The following is a 26,176-nucleotide window of genomic DNA, read 5'->3' on the forward strand; positions in this document are numbered from 1 at the left end:
TGTGTGTGGGGGGAAGGAGGAAAGAAAACAGAATTTTGACTATTTTGTGCATCTCATCAAGTGATTTGTTTTAGCAGTGTTATTATTAATATAGAAACGTAAACAATCTTTTCTGATACAATGCATATGGCCAAACACCCTAAAGCATTCAAAACAAAGTTCAGAACTTCAACCTATGCTGTAAAGAGAGACACATGGCCAAAGCTTTTCATTATGTACTCATCAGGACAAACACAATATTGCCGAATTCTCCACAGTAACATCCTGGCCAGAGGAGTCGACCCAACAACCAATCAGCACCCTTTTCTCCTGTAGAATAAACTGTTAAAACATCATTTTAAATTCAACATTCTTGTGTTTGTTCTGATGAGTGCAAGACAAAAAGCTTCAGCAACACATTTTTCCCCCAGCATTACAGATGTTATTTAATACCTACTAAACAAATCAGCTTCTAACTGCAAATTGTACACATGCAACTTTCCACATCTGTTGTTACATCAAGAAAAAAAGTTGTCTCAAATAGGGTTTTTAAATTTAGTTATACAACAGTACGAAAATTGATGTTGTGGAAGACTTGCGAGAACAATGTTGAAGTGCCGGTTCACTAAAATCACATGACACTCATTCACATATAGTTAGCGTGTACTATAGTGTCCAAATATTTCCCACCATTCCCTGCAGACAAAGCAATCAGTGGCTTAATTTTGGGGGTAGCTGAGAAAGACAATAATTTGTTGGTTCAAGGGAAAGCATGAGAAAAATTTGACTTTGGTTTTGCAACCTGAACCAAAAGAGAAGATCATAGTCTTTTCACCATGTGTATCAAATTACTGATCTTTTGACTTCCGGGTGCGGCGATGACCAGCTGAGTCGCACGTTTCGGCAGCTCCCTGTGAAACGGACTTTTGGGCTCTTGATAGGAGCCCCAACGGCAATTTTGACGGCTAAAAACGCTGTGCGGTAAACCAGAAGGGAATCCCCCCTGGATACGGATGGAAAAAGGAGAGAGTGGCCAGATTGCAGTGGATCCTTTAGAACAGCGGCAAGGAAGGCAAGCAAAAACCAAGATGGCGTCGGAAGGTGGCAGTTTAACATGGGGCCCTGAACAACAAGAGTTCTTGAAATGCTGTGTGGAAGAGATCAAAAAGGAAATGAAGAAAGAGCTGTTGGCCCCGATACTACAGGCGATCGAAGGGCTAAAGGAGGAACAAAAGACCCAGGAGCGGGAGCTTCGGGTCGTGAAGGCAAAGGCAGCCGAGAATGAGGACGATATACAGGGCCTGGTGGTGAAGACGGAGACGCAGGAGGCACATCAGAAACGATGTGTGGAAAGGTTGGAGGCACTGGAAAACAACGCAAGGAGGAACAACCTGAGGATTCTTGGTCTTCCTGAAGGTGTGGAGGGAGCGGACGTCGGGGCATATGTGAGCACGATGCTGCACTCGTTAATGGGAGCGGAGGCCCCGGCGGGTCCGTTGGAGGTGGAGGGAGCATACCGAGTGATGGCGCGAGGACCGAGAGCAGGAGAAATTCCCAGAGCCATAGTGGTGAGATTCCTCCGTTTTAAGGATAGAGAAATGGTCCTTAGATGGGCGAAGAAAACTCGGAGCAGTAAATGGGAGAACGCGGTGATCCGCGTTTATCAAGACTGGAGTGCGGAGGTGGCGAGAAGGAGGGCGAGCTTTAATCGGGCCAAGGCGGTGCTTCATAAAAAGAAGATAACATTTGGAATGCTGCAACCGGCAAGACTGTGGGTCACATATCGAGGGAGGCACCACTACTTTGAGACGGCGGATGAAGCGTGGACTTTTATTGTGGAAGAAAAACTGGAATGAGCGGGTTATTAAAAAGAACGTTCGAACAAAGTGGTGGGGCGAATGTGGGGGGCAAAGAGGGGTTTTATGTACTAATCCTGCGATGTGGTAACTTTTCTCTCTCCCACAGGTGGTGATGGGGGGAGGAGGGGAGGTGGAGGAGATGGGGCGTTGGCCATTGGGGGCGGGGCCAAGGGAGAAGCGCGGGCTTGGTTCCTGCGCTATGATAATCATGGCGGGAATAGAGAAGCAGGAAGGAGGGGGCGTCGCACGGTGCGAGCTGAGGTCACGGGGGGAAGCCGAGGTCAGCCAGAGTTTGCTGACTTCTGGGAGCAACATGGGGGGAGTAATTACGCTAGCGGGGGATCTAGCGGGGGGGGGGTGGGAGGGGGGAATTACTGGGTTGCTGCTGCTGGGGAGAGGGTGGAGCTGGTATGGGAGAGGATGGGCGGGGGGGCACCGCCTGGGGGAGATACAGCTGCGTGGGAACCGGGTGAGGAGCTGGAAAAAGGTGATGGCTAATCGACAAGGGGGGGGGGGGGGGGGGGGGGGGTAGGAAGCCCCCCAACTCGGCTGATCACGTGGAACGTGAGAGGGCTGAACGGGCCGATAAAGAGGGCACGGGTACTCGCACACCTTAAGAAACTTAAGGCAGATGTGGTTATGTTACAGGAAACGCACCTGAAACTGATAGACCAGGTTAGGCGAGGCAAAGGATGGGTGGGGCAGGTGTTCCATTCGGGGCTAGATGCGAAAAACAGGGGGGTGGCTATATTAGTGGGGAAGCGGGTAATGTTCGAGGCAAAGACTAGAGTGGCGGATAACGGGGGCAGATACGTGATGGTGAGTGGCAAACTACAGGGGGAGACGGTGGTTTTGGTAAACGTATATGCCCCGAACTGGGATGATGCCAATTTTATGAGGCGGATGCTAGGACGCATTCCGGACCTAGAGATGGGAAAGCTGATAATGGGGGGAGATTTTAATACGGTGTTGGAACCAGGGCTGGATAGGTCGAAGTCCAGGACTGGAAGGAGGCCGGCAGCAGCCAAGGTACTTAAAGATTTTATGGAGCAGATGGGAGGTGTAGACCAGTGGAGATTTAGCAGACCTAGGAGTAAGGAGTTCTCGTTTTTCTCCTATGTCCATAAAGTCTACTCGCGAATGGACTTTTTTGTGCTGGGTAGGGCATTGATCCCGTAGGTGAGGGGACCGGAGTATACGGCTATAGCCATTTCGGATCACGCTCCACACTGGGTGGACTTGGAGATAGGGGAGGAAACAGGAGGGCGCCCACCCTGGAGAATGGACATGGGACTAATGGCAGATGAGGGGGTGTGTCTAAGGGTGAGGGGGTGCATTGAAAAGTACTTGGAACTCAATGATAATGGGGAGGTCCAGGTGGGAGTGGTCTGGGAGGCGTTGAAGGCGGTGGTTAGAGGGGAGCTGATATCAATAAGGGCACATAAAGGGAAGCAGGAGAGTAAGGAACGGGAGCGGTTGCTGCAAGAACTTTTGAGTGTGGACAGACAATATGCGGAAGCACCGGAGGGGGGACTGTACAGGGAAAGGCAAAGGCTACATGTAGAATTTGACTTGCTGACTACAGGCACTGCAGAGGCACAATGGAGGAAGGCACAGGGTGTACAGTACGAATATGGGGAGAAGGCGAGCAGGTTGCTGGCACACCAATTGAGGAAAAGGGGAGCAGCGAGGGAAATAGGGGGAGTGAGGGATGAGGAAGGAGAGATAGAGCGGGGAGCGGAGAGAGTGAATGGAGTGTTCAAGACATTTTATAAAAAATTATATGAAGCTCAACCCCCGGATGGGAGGGAGAGAATGATGGGCTTCTTGGATCGGCTGGAATTTCCCAAGGTGGAAGAGCAGGAAAGGGTGGGACTGGGAGCACAGATCGAGGTAGAAGAAGTGGTGAAAGGAATTAGGAGCATGCAGGCGGGAAAGGCCCCAGGACCGGATGGATTCCCAGTCGAATTCTATAGAAAATATGTGGACTTGCTCGCCCCGGTACTGACGAGGACCTTTAATGAGGCAAAGGAAAGGGGACAACTGCCCCCGACTATGTCTGAAGCAACGATATCGCTTCTCTTAAAGAAGGAAAAGGACACGCTACAATGCGGGTCCTGTAGACCTATTTCCCTCCTAAATGTAGATGCCAAGGTCCTGGCCAAGGTAATGGCAATGAGAATAGAGGAATGTGTCCCGGGGGTGGTCCACGAGGACCAAACTGGGTTTGTGAAGGGGAGACAGCTGAACACGAATATACGGAGGTTGTTAGGGGTAATGATGATGGCCCCACCAGAGGGAGAAACGGAGATAGTAGTGGCGATGGATGCCGAGAAAGCATTTGATAGAGTGGAGTGGGATTATTTGTGGGAGGTGTTGAGGAGATTTGGTTTTGGAGAGGGGTATGTTAGATGGGTGCAGCTGTTGTATAGGGCCCCAGTGGCGAGCGTGGTCACGAATGGACGGGGATCTGCATATTTTCAGCTCCATAGAGGGACAAGGCAGGGATGCCCTCTGTCCCCATTATTGTTTGCACTGGCGATTGAGCCCCTGGCGATAGCGTTGAGGGGTTCCAAGAAGTGGAGGGGAGTACTTAGGGGAGGAGAAGAGCACCGGGTATCTTTGTATGCGGATGATTTGCTACTATACGTGGCGGACCCGGCGGAGGGGATGCCAGAAATAATGCGGATACTTGGGGAGTTTGGGGATTTTTCAGGGTATAAATTGAACATGGGGAAAAGTGAGTTGTTTGTGGTGCATCCAGGGGAACAGAGTAGAGAAATAGAGGACCTACCGTTGAGGAAGGTAACAGGGAACTTTCGTTACCTGGGGATCCAGATAGCTAAGAATTGGGGCACATTGCATCGGATAAATTTAACGCGGTTGGTGGAACAGATGGAGGAGGATTTCAAGAGATGGGATATGGTATCCCTGTCAATGGCAGGGAGGGTGCAGGCGGTTAAGATGGTGGTCCTCCCGAGATTCCTCTTTGTGTTTCAGTGCCTCCTGGTGGTGATCACGAAGGCTTTTTTAAAAAGGATTGAAAAGAGCATCATGGGTTTTGTGTGGGCCGGGAAGACCCCGAGAGTGAGGAAGGGATTCTTACAGCGTAGCAGGGATAGGGGGGGGGGGGGGGGGCTGGCACTACCGAGCCTAAGTGAGTATTATTGGGCCGCTAATATTTCAATGGTGAGTAAGTGGATGGGAGAGGAGGAGAGAGCGGCGTGGAAGAGATTAGAGAGGGCGTCCTGTAGGGGGACTAGCCTACAGGCTATGGTGACAGCCCCATTGCCGTTCTCACCGAGGAACTACACCACAAGCCCGGTGGTGGTGGCTACACTGAAGATTTGGGGACAGTGGAGACGGCATAGGGGAAAGACTGGAGCCTTGGGGGGGTCCCCGATAAGAAACAACCATAGGTTTGCCCCGGGGGGAATGGATGGGGGATATGGGATATGGAATGTGGCAAAGAGCAGGAATAACGCAACTGAAAGATCTGTTTGTGGATGGGAAGTTCGCGAGTCTGGGAACGCTGACCGAGAAATATGGGTTGCCCCAAGGGAATGCATTCAGGTATATGCAACTGAGGGCTTTTGTGAGGCAACAGGTGAGGGAATTCCCGCAGCTCCCGACACAAGAGGTGCAGGACAGAGTGATCTCAAAGACATGGGTGGGGGATGGTAAGGTGTCAGATATATATAGGGAAATGAGGGACGAAGGGGAGACTATGGTAGATGAACTAAAAGGGAAATGGGAAGAAGAGCTGGGGGAGGAGATCGAGGAGGGGCTGTGGGCAGATGCCCTAAGCAGGGTAAACTCGTCGTCCTCGTGTGCCAGGCTAAGCCTGATTCAGTTTAAGGTATTACACAGGGCACATATGACTGGAGCACGGCTCAGTAAATTTTTTGGGGTGGAGGATAGGTGTGCGAGGTGCTCGAGAAGCCCAGCGAATCATACCCATATGTTTTGGTCATGCCCGGCACTACAGGGGTTTTGGATGGGGGTGACAAAGGTGCTTTCAAAAGTAGTAGGAGTCCGGGTCGAACCAAGCTGGGGGTTGTCTATATTTGGGGTTGCACAAGAGCCGGGAGTGCAGGAGGCGAGAGAGGCCGATGTTTTGGCCTTTGCGCCCCTAGTAGCCCGGCGCAGGATATTGCTAATGTGGAAAGAAGCCAAGCCCGTGGGGGTGGAGACCTGGATAAATGACATGGCGGGGTTTATAAAGCTAGAGCGGATTAAGTTCGTCCTAAGGGGGTCGGCTCAAGGGTTCACCAGGCGGTGGCAACCGTTCGTCGAATACCTCGCAGAAAGATAGACGGAATGGGAAAAAGAAGGCAGCAGCAGCAGCCCAGGATTGGGGAGGGGGGGGGGGGGAGGGGGAGGGGGGAGGAGGAACCAGAAGGACTCTCAGGGTTGTTAATATATACTGTATAGTATGTATAGGTCGTTGCTACAGATAATTATATATTGGACTGTTAAATTATATTTTTGGAGAGTGTTACTTGTGACAAGGCAGTTGCCAATTAGGGCTAGTTTTCATTTTTGTTATTTATTATTTATTCATTTTTTGTTTATAAAATAGGTCATTGTTATTTGTGTTGTTATAATATTGTGTAAAGGATGCACAATGTACTGTGTTGGTTGACCAAAAATTTTTAATAAAATATTTAATAAAAAAAAAATTACTGATCTTTCCGATCAATTAAAAAGGCGGTAATCTAAGATTCAGAGTTGTCAAACTGCAGAATCATGGCAGGAAGTTACAGTGGAAGGAAGGAATTCATTCACAATCATTTAATTTTTGAGGACTGAAGTATGCTTAAAAAAAACGAAGATGGATCAAGCTGAACAAAAGAACAAAACTTGGCTACAAGTGTAGGGAAGATGATGCAAAAAATGACCTGCCTTCTAAACCCTCAAGGCTGGGGTCAGAGGAGTGAAAGAATACTCAGTAATTGCCTGGACAAGTACAACTGCAACAACACTAATTACTGCACATCATGCAGAACAGTGTTGAGCGCTTGATCAGCATTACAGGCACTAAATTCAAATATCTTTCCCGCCCATACCACTAGAGTATTGTGACAGTTCAACTGGAGAGTAGCTAATAGAACCCCGCTATTCAAGAAGTGAGGTAGAGAGACAACAGGGAACTGTAAACCAGTGAGCGTAATGTCGGCAGTAGGAAAGTTGTTAAGAGTCCATTATCAAGGATTTCATAGCATAGCATGTGGGATGCAGTGGTGTAATCAAAGTCAGCATGGATTTACAAAAGGAATATACAAATCTACTCGAATTCTTTGAAGATGTAACTAGGGAGAATCGGTGAATGTAGTTTATTTAGACTTCGACAAGATCTTACACAACATATTACAAAGTTGTCTTTAGATGGATAGAAAACTGGTTAGCAAACAGGAAGCAAGAAGGATTGGCACGCAGTGACTAGTGGGGTTCCGCAAGGATCTGTGCTAGGACACCAACAGTTCACATTATATATTAAATGATTAGGATGAGGGAACAATGGGCGCGATTCTCCGCTCCCGCGACTAAGTGCCCACGCCGTCGTGAATGCCGTCGAGCATGGGCTAGGATCGGGGCCGCGAGAAACTCGGGGGGGGGGGGGGGGGGGTTGTCGTTAAAGCAGCGTCGCAGTGCGCCGTGCATTGGCGGCGCCGCCTCATCCAACGCCGAACTGGCGTCACCCGCGTGCCGGCACCAACCCGCGCATGCGTGGTTGCCGTCCTCCCCGAGGCCACCCCACAGGAAGGTGTCGGATGGATCTTGCGGGGGGCGGAGGAAAGGAGGTCCTCCTTCAGAGAGGCCGGCCCGCCGATCGGTGGGCACCGATCGCGGGCCAGACTCCTTTTGAGTGCAACCCCAGTGAAAGAACCCCCCTCGTCCCCTCACAGGCCGCCCCCCCCCCCCCAGCATTCCCGCGCTGTTCCCGCCGGCAGCGACCAGGTGTGGATGGCGCCGGCGGGAAGCCGTCGTTTTGGGCAGGCCGTTTGGCCCATCCGGGCCGGAGAATAGCGGGTGTAGCGGAGAATCGCCATTTTGGGTGTCCCGGGCGATTCTCCGGTCTGCGCCGCGCAGAACTTGACGGGGCCGTTCCTGCCTCTTGCATCGCGGGATGGCGTCGGACCGGCGTCGCGGGGAAAAATGGCGCGCCAGTCGGTTCTCCAAACCAGCGCGGGAGCGGAGAATTTCGCCCTAAATGTATTATCTCCAGATGATAAAACATTGGGTGGGAGGGTGAACTGTGAGGAGGAGCAGAAGATGCTTCACCGGGATTTGGACAGGCTGAGTGAGTGGGCAGGTGCAGTATAATGTAGATAAATGTGATGTTACCTGCTGGTAGCAAAAAAGGCAGATTATTATTTGAATGGGTGTAAATTGAGAGGGGGTTACTCAGCGTGACCTTGGTGTCCTCGTGCATCAGTTGCTGAAAGTAAGCGCGCAGGTACAGCAGGCAGTAAAGCAAGCAAATGGTATGTTGGCCTTCATAGCGATAGGATTTGTGTATAGGATTTGTGTATAGGAATAGAGATTTACTGCAATTTTATAGGGCATTGGTGAGGCCACACGTGGAGTATTGTGTGCAGGTTTGTGTCCTTATATGAGGAAGAATGTTCTTGCTATGGAGAGAGTGTGCAGCAAACGTTTACCAGGCTGATTCCTGGGATGGCAGAACTGTCATATGAGGAGAGACTAAGTCGGTTAGGATTATATTCAATGAAGTTCAGAAGAGTAAAAGGGATTTAGGGGCGGGAAGGGAACTTGATGATCAGCATGAATGGCGGAGCAGGCTCGAAGGGCCGAATGCCTCCTCCTGCTTCTATTTTCAATGTATGTTTCCATGTAATTCACTAAACTTGCACCCCCAAGGTTCTGCAATTTCTGCCATCAAGACTAGTTCAACGATATCAAGGGAATACCGTCACCTTAAAATCACCTGCCGCACTGATTACATGTACATCACAATTACTTCATCATTGCTGGGCCAAAATCTCAAAATTCACTGCTTTAACATCAAGGAAGATTGTGGGAGAGCACTTTGGAGATAGTGACCACTAGGGGCTGGTTTAGCACACTGGGCTAAATCGCTGGCTTTGAAAGCAGACCAAGGCAGGCCAGCAGCACGGCTCAATTCCCGTACCAGCCTCCCCGAACAGGCGCCGGAATGTGGCGACTAGGGACTCTTCACAGTAACTTCATTTGAAGCCTACTTGTGACAATGAGCGAATTTCATTTTAATTTTTCATTTCATTCATTCGGTGACTTTCACTACAGCAATGGAGAGGGATAGGAACATACGGCAGGGCAAGGTTTATAACTGGGGGAAGGGTAATTACGATGTGATTAGGCAAGAATTGGGAGCATAAGATGGAAACAGGAACTGTTAGGGATAGGCACAATTGAGATGTGGAGCTTGTTCAAGGAGCAAATACTGCGTGTCCTTGATATGTATGTCCCTGTCAGGCAGGGAGGAAATGGTTGAGTGAGGGAACCATGGTTTACAAAAGAGGTTGAATGTCTTGTCAAGAGGAAGAAGGGGGCTTATGTAAGGATGAGAAAACAAGGTTCAGTTAGGGCACTTGAGGGATACAAGATAGCTAGGAAAGAGCTCAAGAAAGGGCTTAGGAGAGCTCGGAGGGGGCATGAGAAGTCCTTGGTGGGTCGGATCAAGGAAAACCCCAAGGCTTTTTACACTTATTTGAGAAATAAAAGAATGACCAAGGTGAAGTTAGGGCCGGTCAAGGACAGTAGTGGGAACGTGTGCATGGAGTCTGAAGATATAGGAGAGGTCCTAAATGAATGCTTTTCTTCAGTGTTCACAAAGGAGAGGGGCCATGTTGCTGAGGAGGATAGTGCGATACAGGCTGGTAGGCGGTAGATATTCAGAAGGAAGATGTGTTAGAAATTTTGAGAAGCCTGAGGATAGATAAGTCCCCATGGCCTGATGGGATATATCCTATGAATCTTTGGGAGGCGAGAGATGAGATTGCAGAGCCTTTGGCTTTGATCTTTATGTCCTCACTGTCTACAGGAATAGTGCCAGCAAACTGGAGAGGAGAATGTTGTTCCCTTGTTCAAGAAAAGGAATAGGTATAACCGTATAGGCCGGTTAGTCTCACTTCATAGGTAAATTATTGGAAAGGTATCCTGAGGGATAGGATTTATGATCATTTGGAAAGATACAGCTTAATCCAGGATAGTCAGCACGGATTTGTGAGGGGTAAGTCTTGCCTCACAAGTTTGATTGTATTCTTTGAGGAGGTAACTAAGTACATAGATGAAGGTAGAGCAGTTGATGTCGTATACATGGATTTTAGTAAGGCGTTTGATAAGGTGCCCCACGGTCGGCTTATGCAGAAAGTAAGGAGGCATGGCACAGAGGGAAATTTGGCCGATTGGATCAGTAACTGGCTATCATATAGAAGACAGAGGGTGGTGGTAGATGGTAAATTTTCATCCTGGAGCCGTCACCAGCGGTGTTCTTCAGGGATCAGTGCTGGGTCCTCTGTTATTTGTGATTTTTATCAATGACTTGGATGATGGAGTTGAGGGTTGGATTAGTAAATTTGCTGATGACACCAAGATTGGTGGAGTAGTGGATAATGTGGTGGGTTGTTGTCGGCTGCAAAGAAACATTGATAGGATGCAGAGCTGGGCTGAAAAGTGGCAGATGGAGTTTAACCCTGATAAGTGTGAGGTGATTCATTTTGGTAGGACAAATTTGAATGCGGGTTACAGGGTTAACGGCAGGGTTCTGAAGAATGTGGAGGAACGGAGAGATCTCGGAGTTCATGTCCATAGATCTCTGAAAGTTGCCACCCAAGTGGATAGAGCCGTGAAGAAAGCCTATAGTGTGTTAGCATTTATTAACAAGGGGATTGAGTTTAAGAGCCGTGAGGTTATGCTGCAACTGTACAAGACCTTGGTTAGACCACATTTGGAGTATTGTGTGCAGTTCTGGTCACCTCATTATAGGAAGGATGTGGAAGCATTGGAAAGGGTGCAGAGGAGATTTATCAGGATGCTGCCTGGATTGGAGGGTAGGTCTTATGAGGAAAGGTTGAAGGAGCTAGGGCTTTTCTCATTGGAGCGAAGGAGGATGAGAGGTGACTTAATTGAGGTGTATAAGATGATGAGAGGGATAGATAGAGTGGACGTTCAGCGACTTTTTCCTCGGGTGGATGTAGCTGTTAAAAGGGGGCATAACTATAAGGTTCATGGTGGAAGGTATAGGAAGGATGTCAGAGGTAGGTTCTTTACTCAAGAATGGTTGGGGTGTGGAACACACTCCCAGCTCTGGTAGTGGGGTCGGACACTTTAGGAACTTTCAAGCGGTTATTGGATAGGCATATGGAGTGCACTAAAATGATTGGGAGTAGGTTGATTTGATCTTGGTTTCAGACTAGTTCGGCACAATATCATGGGCCGAAGGGCCTGTACTGTGCTGTACAGTTCTATGTTCTAACTCCAAAGCCATCAATATTTCCAGAAGATCCATCATCAATTTCTTCAACTGTGCAACTTAGAAAGTGCGTAGAAGCCTCCGAATAAAACTGTCAAATTCTGGAGCATGCACGCACTCACCAGGAACTGAAATGAAGCCACCTGAATTCCGTTCACACTGAAGCCTTGATAAAAAAGTGATTCTTAGAGATATAACATTGGATTAATCTGAAAATGTATTTCTCCAAGCTGCTGAGGCCAAAATATTGTATGTTTCTAGATGCAGATATAGCACTTGGGCGAAGGGGATCAAAGGATATATACAGCTCTCTTCTGCTTGTAGTTCTCCTTTATATTTGGCCACACAGTTTCTGTTTTAATTTCCTTCCTGTTGGTACTGTGTTCAGGTTACACGGGAGCAGTATCACTTATTTCAATCAAGTTCTCTATCACTTATGCAAGACCCTTTCAAACGTCTGAGATGCCAGAGACCTTGAAGAAATTACAAATTTTCCTTACTGTACTGCTTCTGGATCAAAGGTCATCACATAGTTATTCCAAACAAATAATGATTGTACTTTGGTCATTGTATTTTCCATTCATATTAATATTTAACAAAATTATCACAAACAAGGATGTACCAAAGAATATAATTAAGTGTACAATTGCATCTTCATGGTACAAATTCCGTTAATACCTTTTTGGCCTACACCCTCTAGCATCACTTTCAAAAGCTCCAAGTCACCAAAAATAATAATTCACAGCCATTCACATCTAAAAATTCAGAACCTTAAGATGTGAAGTAATTTGTTGAACTACCTCAGCAGCAGAAATTGTACGCCCCTGATTTACTAGCTTTGTGGTCAGACTGGTAGTAAACAATTTCTTAAGATCTTCTACATGATTTTCTGCCACTTTTATACGATACTGTTATGATGGTTCTGGTGGTTACATGAGCAGTTTTTAAAAAAAATCATACTGTGGTCAGGTAAAGATGTAAGCAACTTCAAAACTTTGTTTACAAGGGTGGGCTCCAATTCCGATAAAAATAAATCCAGCTCAGTTAAGAATGTGACTGAACAGAAGGAAGAAAAGCAAGGCCAAATAAATTCATAAAGAAACAAAATGTAGATCTCTCCGTTTCTAGCTTCATGATTTCCTTCCTCAACTCAAACTTCCTCCTATACTGAATATTAGCAATTTCTCAAATTGCACATTAGTAATACTGTACCTTTACTGTAGTACAGTAGATCACGGAGGTTGCAAACTGGTTCAGCCTGGGACAGGGTCCAGGGAAGGGGTTGGAAATCAATGGAATGGAACGCAGTTTGTGACAGAGACGAAATGAAATGGCTTTGGCCGAGGAAATTTCATTTCAACCAATACAAGATGCTAGATGAGCAGATTGACAACATGGAGGCAGTGGAAGTGTCGAGAGAGGTGGTAATCAGGTAAAACGACTACTTCTTCGCAAATCACACTGCAGCTTTCCCAGAACTGTAAATATGCCAATAATTATGGGCAAGATGTTACAGTCAGTGGAGTTCAGCTGCCCATAGTCCTTTTAGTAGAATTAAATGAGATTTAAATTCAATTAATTAATAAACCTAATTAATTAATAAATCTGGAATTAAAAGCTAATCTCAGTAATAGTGACATGAAACTATCGTTGACTGTTGGAAAACCCTTCTGGTTCACCAAATGTCCTTTAGGAAGGACATCTGCTGTCTTTACCCGGCCTCGCCTGCTTGTGACTCCAGACCCAGAGCAATGTGATCAACTCTTAACTGCCTTCAGAAATGGCCTGGCATGTCACTCAGATCAAGGGCAGTTAGGGATGGACAGAAAATGCTGGGCAACCTTACCAGTGATGCCCATATCTCATGAATTTTTTTTCAAAAATCATTTCAGCAAGGGTCCTCAAAATGTAGATCCAGGAGCTGTGAGAGGAGGTCAAGCAATAGTGTATTGCTTCAACAAATCAAACCAAAGACCCCTTTGAGAAATAAATCCAAATCAGCAAGTGTCCGTTTGAATTAAATATTCTAAGCAAACTCAAAAATAATAGGGAGAACAAAGAGGAATTAAAGATAGAAATAGAAAGTATATCTCCAATAAATGATTAAAATCTCACAATTGTGAAAGTAAATTTTTAGTGCCAGGGAGGTTGCTTGGTAACAATTAAGACTTATCACACTTGGAAATTCACCTGCAAACACTAACTTTGGCATATTCAGTAGGTAAGTACCACAAGTTCCTGCCTGTGTGTGCTTTAATGCCAAATCAGTGAGCTACAAGTACAGCGAAGCGTGCAGAGGAGCAGGGCAACTTGGACAGCAACTTCCTGATTTCTAAATTTAAGAACAAGCCTGCTCAACAGGACACACCAATACGCTCTCTGTTATTTCCACTATAAATCCAGGCCAATGGGTTTATGGCTTCTCTACTTCATAAAAAAAAGTGCAACAAACTGAATGAAGATTAAAAGAATATGTCGAGAATGGAAGCAATGGGTCACTGGAGCTCCCAGTTATGGCCAAACAGGCCCAAAGATTTAAATGCAGCGACATACGAACAGAACTCTTAACTTGTCAAATAAAGTGGAGATAGTCATTAGAAAATAATCATGAACAGTAATGCAGATTATGGTTACAATGGACCAGGGAGTACGATACGGTCTTAATTCCATGTGACAAAACCAATATTAGCCATTTACTGAGTACGAGAGGCAAGAAATACAAGGAGGGGGTGGGGGAAATTAAAAACAATAAGTACTGCTCGTGCAGGCGTTGGATGTATTAACTGACCACAATGCTCAGCTTTCCAAATCCCTACAATTTCCCTATGGGTTCAGAGATCTTTTCGCCCACTTTTTCCACCCAAAAATATATCTTGCTAAAAAGAAAATCTCCCTCGAGGCCGATTATAAAAGTTTGACATCACAGTGCATACTTCTTTAATGAAAGGAGAACCCGGCATGATAGCACAGTGGTTAGCACTGTTGCTTCACAGCGCCAAGGACCCGGGTTCGATTCCCGGCTTGGGTCACTGTCTGTGTGGAGTTTGCACATTCGCCCAGTGTCTGCGTGGGTTTCCTCCGGGTGCTCCGTTTCCTCCCACAAGTCCCGAAAGATGTGCTTGTTAGGCGAATTGGACATTCTGAATTCTCCCTCAGTGTACCCGAACATGTGCCGGTGTGTGGAGACTAGGGGATCTTCACAGTAACTTCATTGCAGTATCAATGTAAGCCTACTTGTAACACTAATAAAGATTATTATTTTCATTGACTTTTACTGAGAATGCTTGATAATTTTAGCATTTTTACTTTAAAATATAACTTTCTAAAAATAAAATAACTGTTTACTGATAAGCAAGGTCCCTAACTTTTAAGCATATCACTTTTGTCCCAAATATACAGTTTACTATCAAGTACTGAGTCATTATAATTCAGAGTGCACACTCTTTTGGCTTTGCCTTAAAATTAAAATTGTAGAAACAAGAGAACAACCTGCACTTGAAAAGCTTTCAGCCTCTTCTTGAATCTCGACGGAAAGACAAGGTCACATCCCTGGGCTAGCAAAGCCAATTCTTTCCTCAAGTCTGGATCTTGCCGTAGCGAAGTGTCTTTTATCATCATTGTCAAAGATAGAACGGGTATACAGACTCAGATTGGAAAGAGTATTTTGAAAACAAAAATCCTGCCGAAATGAATCGTGGCAGGGAAAAAAAAAACTCAGCTTCCCTGCAGTTTTATCAAATCGTCTCTGTGCTGCGATACTCAATGTAGGCTTAACATACTGTCCATACATCACACGGATCTTGGGTTAGGCAAAGTATGAATCGGGGAAAGTCAATTCAGGGTCTGCCTTTTTTTTTTGCAGCCCACATTCCAAAGCCTTAATGGGTGGTTATGAAAAGAAACAAACCTGTTGTTTGGGACCCAGTCGTGCAGACACAAGCGACAATCAATCCAGCCAAAAACTACAGGGATATAAAAGAATGCTCAGAAGCTCAGCTTTCACAGCAGCTTCTTGCGGCCACTTGCCTTCAGTTACAGACTACAGAGGGGAGCTCGATTGACTGAAATTTCCAGCTGTGGGACAATCACTGTCAGGTCAATCAAACAAGCTTCACTTGCCGTGTTGATTCACCCTCTAAAAGTGGCCTCAAGCACGTTAGTAAGAGTCACAACTGCGTCATGTGTTATCAATAGACCACCTGTTAATTACAGCAGCAGCAGGCCTGGACTGACAGTTTTCCTTATGGTCAAAGTTTGCTTTACAGTAAACTATCATGGAGCACCAAAAAGCAAAGCCCATTGCTCGATCACCTTATTACTTTACTTTTTCAGTTTAACTGCTCAAGTCTGATCTGTTGTTTTATGGTTTAAAAGCAGAATGCGCCACTGTATGCACATTCTCCCCGTGTTTGCGTGGGGGTTTTGCCCCCACAACCCAAAGATGTGGTTAGGTGAATTGGCCATGCTAAATTGTCCATTAATTGGAAAAAATTAATTGGGTACTCTAAATTTATTAAAAAAACAGAATGCGCCACTGTAGTCGTTTTAACATTCAAAATGTATTATTTTTCTTAAGAGGTAGACGGTCAAAACCATGGTGAAAATGACCGTGAATCCAATAATCTCATTTTATTCAGTACATGTGCGTCCTGTGATGTATCACAGCTATAGGTAGAATGGTTGCAAGATCTCACACATCATAGAGTAACAAAGCAGAAGGAAACCAGTTTTGCTCCATTACGTCTTACTCAGAGGCACTGAGCCAATTTTAGCATCCAAATACCAGAAGAGCTAAGCTCCATTTAAACTATAAAACAACAACAAATGATTTTTGATTAAATACCGCATATAGATCAAATTCAGAATCCCAGGGCTTTTTATTCCCCAATGGTCTTCTATTTGCACTCACACCTTTAAAGATCAATAGTCTGGATTATGCAGCTCTGATGGTGAAATATTCAACATTCGCCATCAGTACAACTGTGAAACTGTCAGCAAGTCATTCAGAAGTTGCTGTCAGAGATTCCTGTTCCTCCACCAGGTACGCTGAAGTTCCAGCAGAGAGCAATTCTTTAGAAATTATCAAACTGAACTGATAAGATGTTTTCACTGCAATATCACTGTAGGAAAGTCATGTCTTGTTGAGTAAGTTATAACCTGCTTTTTAAAAGTGGCATACTAAATCATAACTACTTAACAACATCCCTGGTCCTGAAAAACTAACTTTTTATATTTCTGGAATGACAAATTTCCACATGATAATTCCAGCCTCCCCAACGAGCTGCCTCGCCCATCTATACCCAACCCTGCTAGCCTGTCAATGTCTTGCAATTCTCTGCATTCTTTTATAACTTGCATGTCTCCAATTTCAAATGAGCTAGTTTAACAGTGTAAATTCAATATGAATATAATTCTTACTGGTCAAACTGATAACCAAGTTAGATTTCATCTGAAAACCAATAAGCAAGGACTACAGGTTTTTAAGTTGTGGTCCCTTTGTTGACAGCAATAAGTGCACTTTTACAAAACCCAATTCAGATCTGCAGGAGATGGCAGCCACGAGTTGAAATGTGCAACATAATCTATACAGAGAAAAAAAAGAGGTACCCAAGAAGTAATCTATACAAACTGCAGATACAGCCCAGTCAGCTTTCTCTTTCAAAGATCAAAACAAAATGCTGGAAACACACATATGTGCAGAAAAGAGGCAGAGCTAACATTTTAGGCTTAAGTCCCTTCACCAGTTATATTTCTCACTCCACAGATGCTGTCTGATCGGAGCTCTGCCAGCATTTTGCCTTTTAATTTCAGATTTCCACTATCTGCAATAATTTACAAATATGAGTAGACCCCATTTGTAAAGTCACTGTACAAAGCAGTGAGAAATTGTGTGAACTAATAATAATGTTGCGAGACACATCAATACCACAATGCAATAACCATTTCTTGGAAGTATATCTATGGTCCCAACTTCTGTGAGCAATGCTATTCCTCTCAATACAGCTTTACGATAAGAAAATGCTAGCAGCTGCAAATTGCACATTTAAAAAAATATATTTTTTTCTCCTTTTTCACATTTTCTCCCAAATTTACACCCAACAATAAACATCAGTAACAAATGCAATGTCAATCCCCATATCAATAACAACGATCCCATCCTCCCACCAAACCCCCAAATATTAGCCCGCATGTTAACATAGACAAATGACAAAAAGGAATCAGGAATCACCCATAGTCACCATTAACACGTACAGTTCCCCCCCCCCTAATGTTCAATGTAATCCAATTCTCGAAAGTGCATAATGAATAACGCCCATTAATTGTAGAACCCCTCCATCCTTCCCCTCACATCAAATTTGATCTGCTCAAGAGTCTAGAATTCCAGCAGGTCCCCCCGCCACGCAGGGCACAGGGTGGAGGGGTTGATCTCCACCACAGCAGGATCTGCCTTCGGGCGATCAACGAGGGGAAGGCTACAACATCTGCCTCCGCACCCGTTTCCAACCCCGGCTGGTCCGACACCCTGAATATGGCCGCCCGAGGGCCCGGGTCCAGTTTCACGTGCATCATTTTAGAGATTACCCAAAAACCTTCTTCCAGTAATCCTCCAGCTTTGGACAGGACCAAAAACACATGAACGTGATTTGCGCGGGCCCCCCGCAACTTTCACACACATCTTCTACCCCCTCAAAGAGCCGGCTCATCCTCACCCTTGCAAGGTGTGCTCTATATACCACCTTCAGCTGTACCAGCCCAACCTCGTACACGAGGTGGAGGCGTTCACCCTCCGGAGCACCTTACACCAGAACCCTCTCCCAACTCTTCCTCCCACTTTGCCTTGATCCTTTCCAGCAGTGCCTTCTCCTCTTCCAAAATAGCCCCATAAACTGCCGATACAACCCCGTTCTCCAGTCCCCCTGTCGTCAGCACTCCTCCAGCAATGTGGAAGCCGGCTCTACTGGGAAGCTCTGTATCTCCTTTCTGGCAAAGTCTCGAACCTGCATGTATCTAAATATTTCCCCCTGCTCCAGCCCATACTTCGCTCCCAGCTCCTTCAATCCTGCAAACCGACCCCCACAAATTTCTTTCTCCTCCATCTCTGAAAATTTCCATCCCACTTCCCTGGCTCAAATCTATGGTTCCCCCGAATGGGCATTTCCCTTGACCCTGCCCCAACCCAAAATGCTGGCGAACTGTCTACAAATTGGCACATTGCAGTAACTTTGCATTCTCCCCACTGCAGGATGAAATGCTGCACAAAAGTATTGAGAAATCATATAAAACAATTTTTAGGTATTTTACTGCTCAAATAAACAGCAACAGTTTTAAATCTGTATGCACAATTGGACAAGTTAGCAAAAAATGGAAACTTACAGTATAACTGATACAAGTCTCATCCTATAAAGTGCAAAAGTCAAATTATTTCCAAGTTGTAACTCATGAATTAATACATTTTTTTTAAAGAATATCCAATTTTTTTTCCAATGAAGGGGTAATTTAGCATGGCCGATCCACCTACCCTGCACATCTTTTGGGATGTGGGGCTTGAGACCCATGCAGACACGGACAGTGACCCATGGCCGGGATCGAACCTGGAACCTCGGCGCTGTGAGGCTTCAGTGCGAACCACTGCGCCACCCTAGTAACGAATGAATTAATAATAAGTCATGTTGAAATCTATCACATTAGCACTGTACAAGGATACGTTGGCCTATGATTCCAACATTTGTGGAGCTTTCTACAAAATTAAGCATTTTGAAAAATCCTTCCTGTCCTCGAGAAGCCCGAAAATCAAGCTCACAGGCCCGCAGGCCCCGCAACGCGGCTGCGCACCGGCCAGACACGCCCCTTTCTGACGCGTCATCGGCCTCGTGCGAGTCATGGGGGCAGCCATCTTGGCAGTGGCCATCTTCTAGACCCGACACGTGCGACCAACGGCGGTGGCCATTTTGTGAATCCGACTCGGCTGAGGACTCGGACTACCCGCAACTGGGAGCGATCACCCTCGACCAATCGCGGCCAAAGCACCTGCAGAATTCCATGATGCAGGTCCAGATCAATGGGCGCGACACTCCCTGCCTCTTCGACTCCGGGAGCACGGAGAGCTTTATCCACCCAGAAACGGTAAGGCGCTGCTCCTTATGCACTTATCCTGCCTCCCAAACCATAGCCCTTGCCTCCGGGTCCCACTTGGTCCAAATCAAGGGGTATTGTATTGGGGATCCAGGGCGCCGAATATGCTCGCTTCAAGCTCTATATCCTCCCTCACCTCTGCGCCCCCCTGCTGCTCGGTCTGGATTTCCAATGCAGCCACCGAAGCCTGACCCTGAAGTTCGGCGGACTCTTGCCCCCCCTCACCGTGTGCAGCCTTGCAACACTGAAAGTTGCACCCCCCTCACTATTCGTGAACCTCACCCGACTGTAAGCCCGTCGCCACGGAGCCGGCGGTACAGTACCCAAGACATGACTTTTATCAAGTCAGAGGTCCAGCGTTTACTGGCAGAGGGGGTCATCAAGGCTAGCAACAGCCCCTGGAGAGCACAAGTGGTGGTATTACGGTCCGGGGAAAAGAAACGGATGGTCGTGGACTACCGGCAGACCATAAACTGCTTCACGCAGCTCGATGCGTACCCCTTCCCCGCATAGCAGAGATGGTCAATCAGATCGTTCAATATCGTGTATTCTCCACTGTCAACCTCAAATCTGCCTACCACCAGTTCCCTATCCGACTGAAAGACCGCCCCTATACTGCTTTCGAAGCAGCCGGCCGGCTCTTCCACTTCCTCAGGGTCCCCTTCAGCGTCACAAATGGGGTCTCTGTCCTCCAGAGGGCGATAGACCAAATGGTGGACCAGTACGGCCTGTGGACTACTTACCCGTACTTGGACAATGTCACCATCTGTGGCCATGATCAGCAGGACCACGACGCGAACCTTGAAAAGTTCCTCCAGACCACCCGGGCCCTCAACCTGACCTACAACGAGGAAATCTGCACACAACCCGACTAGCCATACTCGGCTACGTTGTGGAAAACAGGGTACTAGGTCCCGACCGCATGCCTTCCCCTTCCCCGTAGCCTCAAGGCCCTCAAACGGTGCTTGGGGCTTTTCTCCTATTACGCCCAGTGGGTCCCCAGATATGTGGACAAAGCCCGCCCACTCATTGAGACCACGATATTTCCCCTGACGGCCGAGGCCGACAGCATCAAGGCCGCTATGCACTCGGTGGACGAAACCATTCCTTTCTAGGTAGAGAGCGATGAGTCAGACATCGCCCTGGCTGCTGCCCTGAATCAGGTAGGCAGGCCAGTAGCATTCTTCTCCCGGACACTCGCCGCCTCTGAGATTTGGCACTCTGCAGTCGAAAAGGAGGCACAAGCCATTGTGGAGGCTGGGTGGCACTGGAGGCAGTACCTAGCCGGTAGGAGGTTCACCCTCGTTACCGACCAATGGTCGGTAGCCTTCATGTTTGATACCACACAACGTGGCAAAATTAAAAATGATAAAATCTTGAGGTGGAGGATCGAACTCTCCACCTACACGTACATAAAAAGCAAGAGGGTAGCCGGGGAAAGGGTTGGCCCACTGAAGGATAGGCAAGGGAATCTATGTGTGGAGCCAGAGGAAATGGGCAAGGTACTAAATGAAAACTTTGCATCAGTATTCACCAAAGAGAAGGAATTGGTGGGTGTTGAGTCTGGAGAAGGGTGTGTAGATAGCCTGGGTCACACTGAGATCCAAAAAGACGAGGTGTTGGGCGTCTTCAAATATATTAAGGTAGATAAGTCCCCAGGGCCTGATGGGATCTACCCCAGAATACTGAAGGAGGCTGGAGAGGAACTTGCTGAGGCCTTGACAGAAATCTTTGGATCCTCACTGTCTTCAGGTGATGTCCTGGAGGACTGGAGAATAGCCAATGTTGTTCCTCTGTTTAAGAAGGGTAGCAAGGATAATCCAGGGAACTACAGGCCGGTGAGCCTTACGTCAGTGGTAGGGAAATTACGGGAGAGAATTCTTCGAGACAGGATCTACTCCCATTTGGAAGCAAATGGACATATTAGTGAGAGACAGCATGGTTTTGTGAAGGGGTGGTCGTGTCTCACTAACTTGATAGAGTTTTTCGACGAGGTCACAAAGATGATTGGTGCAGGTAGGGCAGTGGATGTTGTCTATATGGACTTCAGTAAGGCCTTTGACAAGGTCCCTCATGGTAGACTAGTACAAAAGGTGAAATCACACGGGATCAGGGGTGAGCTGGCAAGGTGGATAAAGAACTGGCTAGGTCATAGAAGGCAGAGAGTAGCAATGGAAGGATGCTTTTCTAATTGGAGGGTGTGGCTAGTGGTGTTCTGCAGGGATCAGTGCTGGGACCTTTGCTGTTCGTAGTATATATAAATGATTTGGAAGAAAATGTAACTGGTCTGATTAGTAAGTTTGCAGACGACACAAAGATTGGTGGAATTGCGGATAGCGATGAGGACTGTCAGAGGATACAGTAGGATTTAGATTTTTTGGAGACTTGGGCGGAGAGATGGCAGATGGAGTTTAATCCGGACAAATTGGATTGGATTGGATTTGTTTATTGTCACGTGTACCGAGGTACAGTGAAAAGTATTTTTCTGCAAGCAGCTCAACAGATCATTAAGTACATGAGAAGAAAAGGGAATAAAAGAAAATACATAATAGGGCAACACAAGGTATACAATGTAACTACATAAGCACTGGCATAGGATGAAGCATACAGGGGTGTAGTGTTAATGAGGTCAGTCCATGAGAGGGTCATTTAGGAGTCTGGTGACAGTGGGGAAGAAGCTGTTTTTGAGTCTGTTCGTGCGTGTTCTCGGACTTCTGTATCTCCTGCCCGATGGAAGAAGTTGGAAGAGTGAGTAAGCCGGGTGGGAGGGATCTTTGATTATGCTGCCCGCTTTCCCCAGGCGTTCCCCAGGTGTAGATGGAGTCAATGGATGGGAGGCAGGTTCGTGTGATGGACTGGGCGGTGTTCACGACTCTCTGAAGTTTCTTGCGGTCCTGGGCCGAGCAGTTGCCATGCCAGGCTGTGATGCAGCCCGATAGGATGCTTCCTATGGTGCATCTGTAAAAGTTGGTAAGGGTCAATGTGGACATGCCGAATTTCCTTAATTTCCTGAGGAAGTATAGGCGCTGTTGTGCTTTCTTGGTGGTAGCGTCGACGTGGGTGGACCAGGACAGATTTTTGGAGAAGTGCACCCCTATGAATTTGAAACTGCTAACCATCTCCACCGTTGATGCTGACAGGGGTGTGTACAGTACTTTGCTTCCTGAAGTCAATTATCAGCTCTTTAGTTTTGCTGGCATTGAGGGAGCGATTGTTGTCACTACACCACTCCACTAGGTTCTCCATCTCCCTCCTGTATTCGGACGCATCGTTATTCGAGATACGGCCCACTATGGTCGTATCGTCAGCAAACTTGTAGATGGAGTTGGAACCAAGTTTTGCCACGCAGTCGTGTGTGTACAGGGAGTAGAGTACGCAGCCTTGCGGGGCGCCGGTGTTGAGGACTATTGTGGAGGAGGTGTTGTTGTTCATTCTTACTGATTGTGGTCTGTTGGTCAGAAAATCGAGGATCCCGTTGCAGAGTGGGGAGCAAAGTCCTAGGTTTTGGAGCTTTGATATGAGCTTGGCTGGGATTATGGTGTTGAAGGCGGAGCTGTAGTCAATAAATAGGAGTCTAATGTAGGAGTCCTTGTTTTCGAGATGCTCTAGGGATGAGTGTAGGGCCAGGGAAATGGTGTCTGATGTGGACCGGTTGCAGCGGTATGCGAATTGCAGTGGATCAAGGCGTTCTGGGAGTAAGGAGGTGATGCGCTTCATGATCAACCTCTTGAAGCACTTCATTACGACTGAAGTCAGGGCCACTGGTCGGTAGTCATTGAGGCACGTTGCCTGGTTCTTCTTTGGTACCGGTATGATGGTGGTCTTCTTGACGCAGGTGGGGACCTCGGAGTGGAGTAGGGACAGGGTAAAGATGTCCGTGAATACCTCAGCCAGCTGGTCCACGCAGGCTCTGAGTGCACGACCAGGGATCCCGTCTGGGCCCGTCGTCTTCCGAGGGTTCACTTTCAGGAAGGTCAATCTGACTTCGGAAGCTGTGATGGTGGGTATGGGTGAATTATGGGCTGCTGGGGCACTCGCCAGCGGATTGTTGGTTACCTGCTGGAACCAAGCATAGAATGCATTGAGTTCATCGGGGAGGGGTGCGCTGTTGCCAGAGATACTGTTCGGCTTCGCTTTGTAGCCCGTTAAGTTGTTTAGTCCTTGCCACAACCGCCGAGAGTCTGCCTGTGACTCTAGCTTGGTTTGATATTCTTTCTTGGCAACTCGGGTGGCTTTGCGGAGGTCGTACCTGGATTTCTTGTATAGGTCAGGGTCGTCTGCCTTGAATGCCTCAGACCGGTCCTTCAGTAGGGAGTCAATCTCGCGATTGAGCCATGGTTTCCGGTTGGAGAACGAACGTACTGCTTTCTTTGGCACGCAGTCGTCCACACATTTGCTAATGAAATCTGTGACGGTGGTGGCATACTCATTTAAGTTGGTCGCTGAGTTCTTAAATATGGACCAGTCCACTGTCTCTAAGCAGTCACATAAGAGCTCTTCTGTCTCCTCGGACCAGCACTGCACAACCTTCTTAGCTGAATTCGCCCACTTGAGTTTCTGCTTGTATGCCGGGAGAAGGAGCACCATCTTATGGTCTGATTTCCCAAAGTGCGGTCGGGGGATGGAACGGTAGGCGCCCTTGATTTTTGAGTAGCAGTGGTCAAGAGTGTTGTCGCCCCTGGTGGGACAGGAGATGTGTTGGTGGAATTTTGGTAGTACACTCTGGAGGTTGGCCTTGTTGAAGTCTCCGGCCACGATGAACAAGGCCTCCGGGTGTTCTGTTTCGTAGTTGTTTATTACTGTGTATAGTTCGTCCAGCGCCTTCCTCACTACTACAAATGTGAGGTAATGCATTTTGGAAGGTCTAATGCAGGTAGGGAATATACAGTGAATGGTAGAACCCTCAAGAGTATTGAAAGGCAGAGAGATCTAGGTGTACAGGTCCACAGGTCACTGAAAAGGGCAACAAGGTGGAGAAGGTAGTCAAGAAGGCTTGCCTTCATTGGCCGGGGCATTGAGTATAAGAATTGGCAAGTCATGTTGCAGCTGTACAGAACCTTAGTTAGGCCACACTTGGAGTATAGTGTTCAATTCTGGTCGCCACACTACCAGAAGGATGTGGAGGCTTTAGAGAGGGTGCAGAAGAGATTTACCAGAATGTTGCCTGGAATGGAGGGCATTAGCTATGAGGAGCGATTGAGTAAACTCGATTAGTCTTTCAAGTATCGTCCTGGGGAGCTCAACAAGCCCCCAGATGCCCTGTCCCGGCGGCACGTGCGCCAACGCGCAGGAGGATCGCCTGTGGGCTATCCACGATGACCTCTGTCACCCGGGGGTTACCCGGCTCGCCCACTTTATCAAGTCCCGCAACCTACCTTACTTCACCAAGGAGGTCAAGGCCATGATCAGGGCTTGCCAGATCTTTGCGGAGTGCAAACCGCACTTCTACCGGCCGGACAAGGCTCACCTTGTAAAGGCCTCAGGGCCCTTTGAGCGACTAAGCGTGGACTTCAAAGGCCCCCTCCCGTCCATCAACCGCAATATCTACTTCCTAAAGGTCATCGACGAGTTCTCCCGCTTCCCATGCGCCGACATGACCTTGGCCACCATGATGCACTGCACAGCATCTTCACCCGGTTTGGTTTCCCCGCTTATATCCACAGCGACCGGGGTACATCGTTCATGCTCGATGAGCTGCGTCAGTATCTGCTCAGCAAGGGCATCGCCTCGAGCAGAACGACCAGTTATAACCCGTGGGGAAACGGGCAGGTGGAGAGGGAGAACGCGACAGTTTGGAAGGCTGTCCTTCTGGCCCTACAGTCGAGAAGCCTCCCAACCACCCGCTGGCAGGAGGTCGCTCCTCTGCACGGCCACGAATGAGACCCCTCACAACAGCTTGTTTGTCTTCCCCAGGAAGTCCACCTCCGGGGTCTCGCTTCCACCTTGGCTGACGACTTCGGGGCTTGTTCTTCCCCGGAGGCACGCGAGGAGCCATAAAACGGACCCCTTGGTCGAGAGGGTTCGATTGCTACATGAGAACCCCCGATATGCCTACGTCAAGCACCCTGACGGCAAGCAAGACATGGTTTCCCTCCGGGACCTGGCACCCACTGGTTCCCCCACTGATGCCCCCCTCCGGACCCCCGCCCCGTCGGTAGACACTGACAGTGCCCCCCTCCCCCCAACACTCCCCGCCGGGGAAGGCACCGCTACCCCCAGCCCCAACTATTCGCTCAGCTATTCCCCCTGCCCCGACCAGAACTCCGACCACCGTGCTCCCGGATGTACTCTCACCAAAGACGCCCGTATCCGCCGCACCACCGCCTGAGCTGAGAAGGTCGACGAGGATGATGCGGCCGCCAAAACGAATAGACATGTGATTCCACTTCCCCCCCGACGGACTTTGCGTTTTTTTTTAAACAGGGGTGAATGTGCTGAATGGTTACAGCACCCTTAACACCATGTAGGTGATGCCCCTTTAAGACCGGGTTTGGAACCCTGGGGGACTCCGCCTCTGGCTCCGCCCACCAGGGAGCTGTATATAAGGTGACGGACGCCCTGTAGGTGGTACTCAGCAAGCATATTTCTCGGTCACTGACTTGTTCTCTGTTTATTATAGCCTTCATTTACCATTCTACACTCTCGTGTCGTTATTGAGGGTACTACACCTTGATTACGCTGTCTATCAGTTTTCTTATTCTCCTTGCTGTCTTTTTCTCGAGATTAC

The 26,176-nt window shown here is 47.6% G+C and overlaps 1 protein-coding gene across 3 annotated transcripts in view; it reads right to left on the reverse strand.

The window, feature by feature from the left end:
• ppp2r3b (protein phosphatase 2, regulatory subunit B'', beta) overlaps nt 1-26,176 on the reverse strand; it is a 216,949-nt gene that overhangs the window by 121,613 nt on the left and 69,160 nt on the right. The window contains exon 1 of one of the 3 annotated variants that reach the window (XM_072477288.1): nt 14,806-15,190. The exons of the other annotated variants lie outside the window; for them this stretch is intronic. Within the exon in view, the coding sequence (XP_072333389.1) occupies nt 14,806-14,934 (129 nt within the window). The 5' untranslated portion in view covers nt 14,935-15,190. Of the gene's footprint in view, nt 1-14,805; nt 15,191-26,176 lie in introns of those variants that run through there. 3 annotated transcript variants of the gene reach the window in all.

This window comes from Scyliorhinus torazame, chromosome 15 (genome assembly GCF_047496885.1).
Source record: "Scyliorhinus torazame isolate Kashiwa2021f chromosome 15, sScyTor2.1, whole genome shotgun sequence".
Lineage (NCBI taxonomy): Eukaryota > Metazoa > Chordata > Chondrichthyes > Carcharhiniformes > Scyliorhinidae > Scyliorhinus > Scyliorhinus torazame.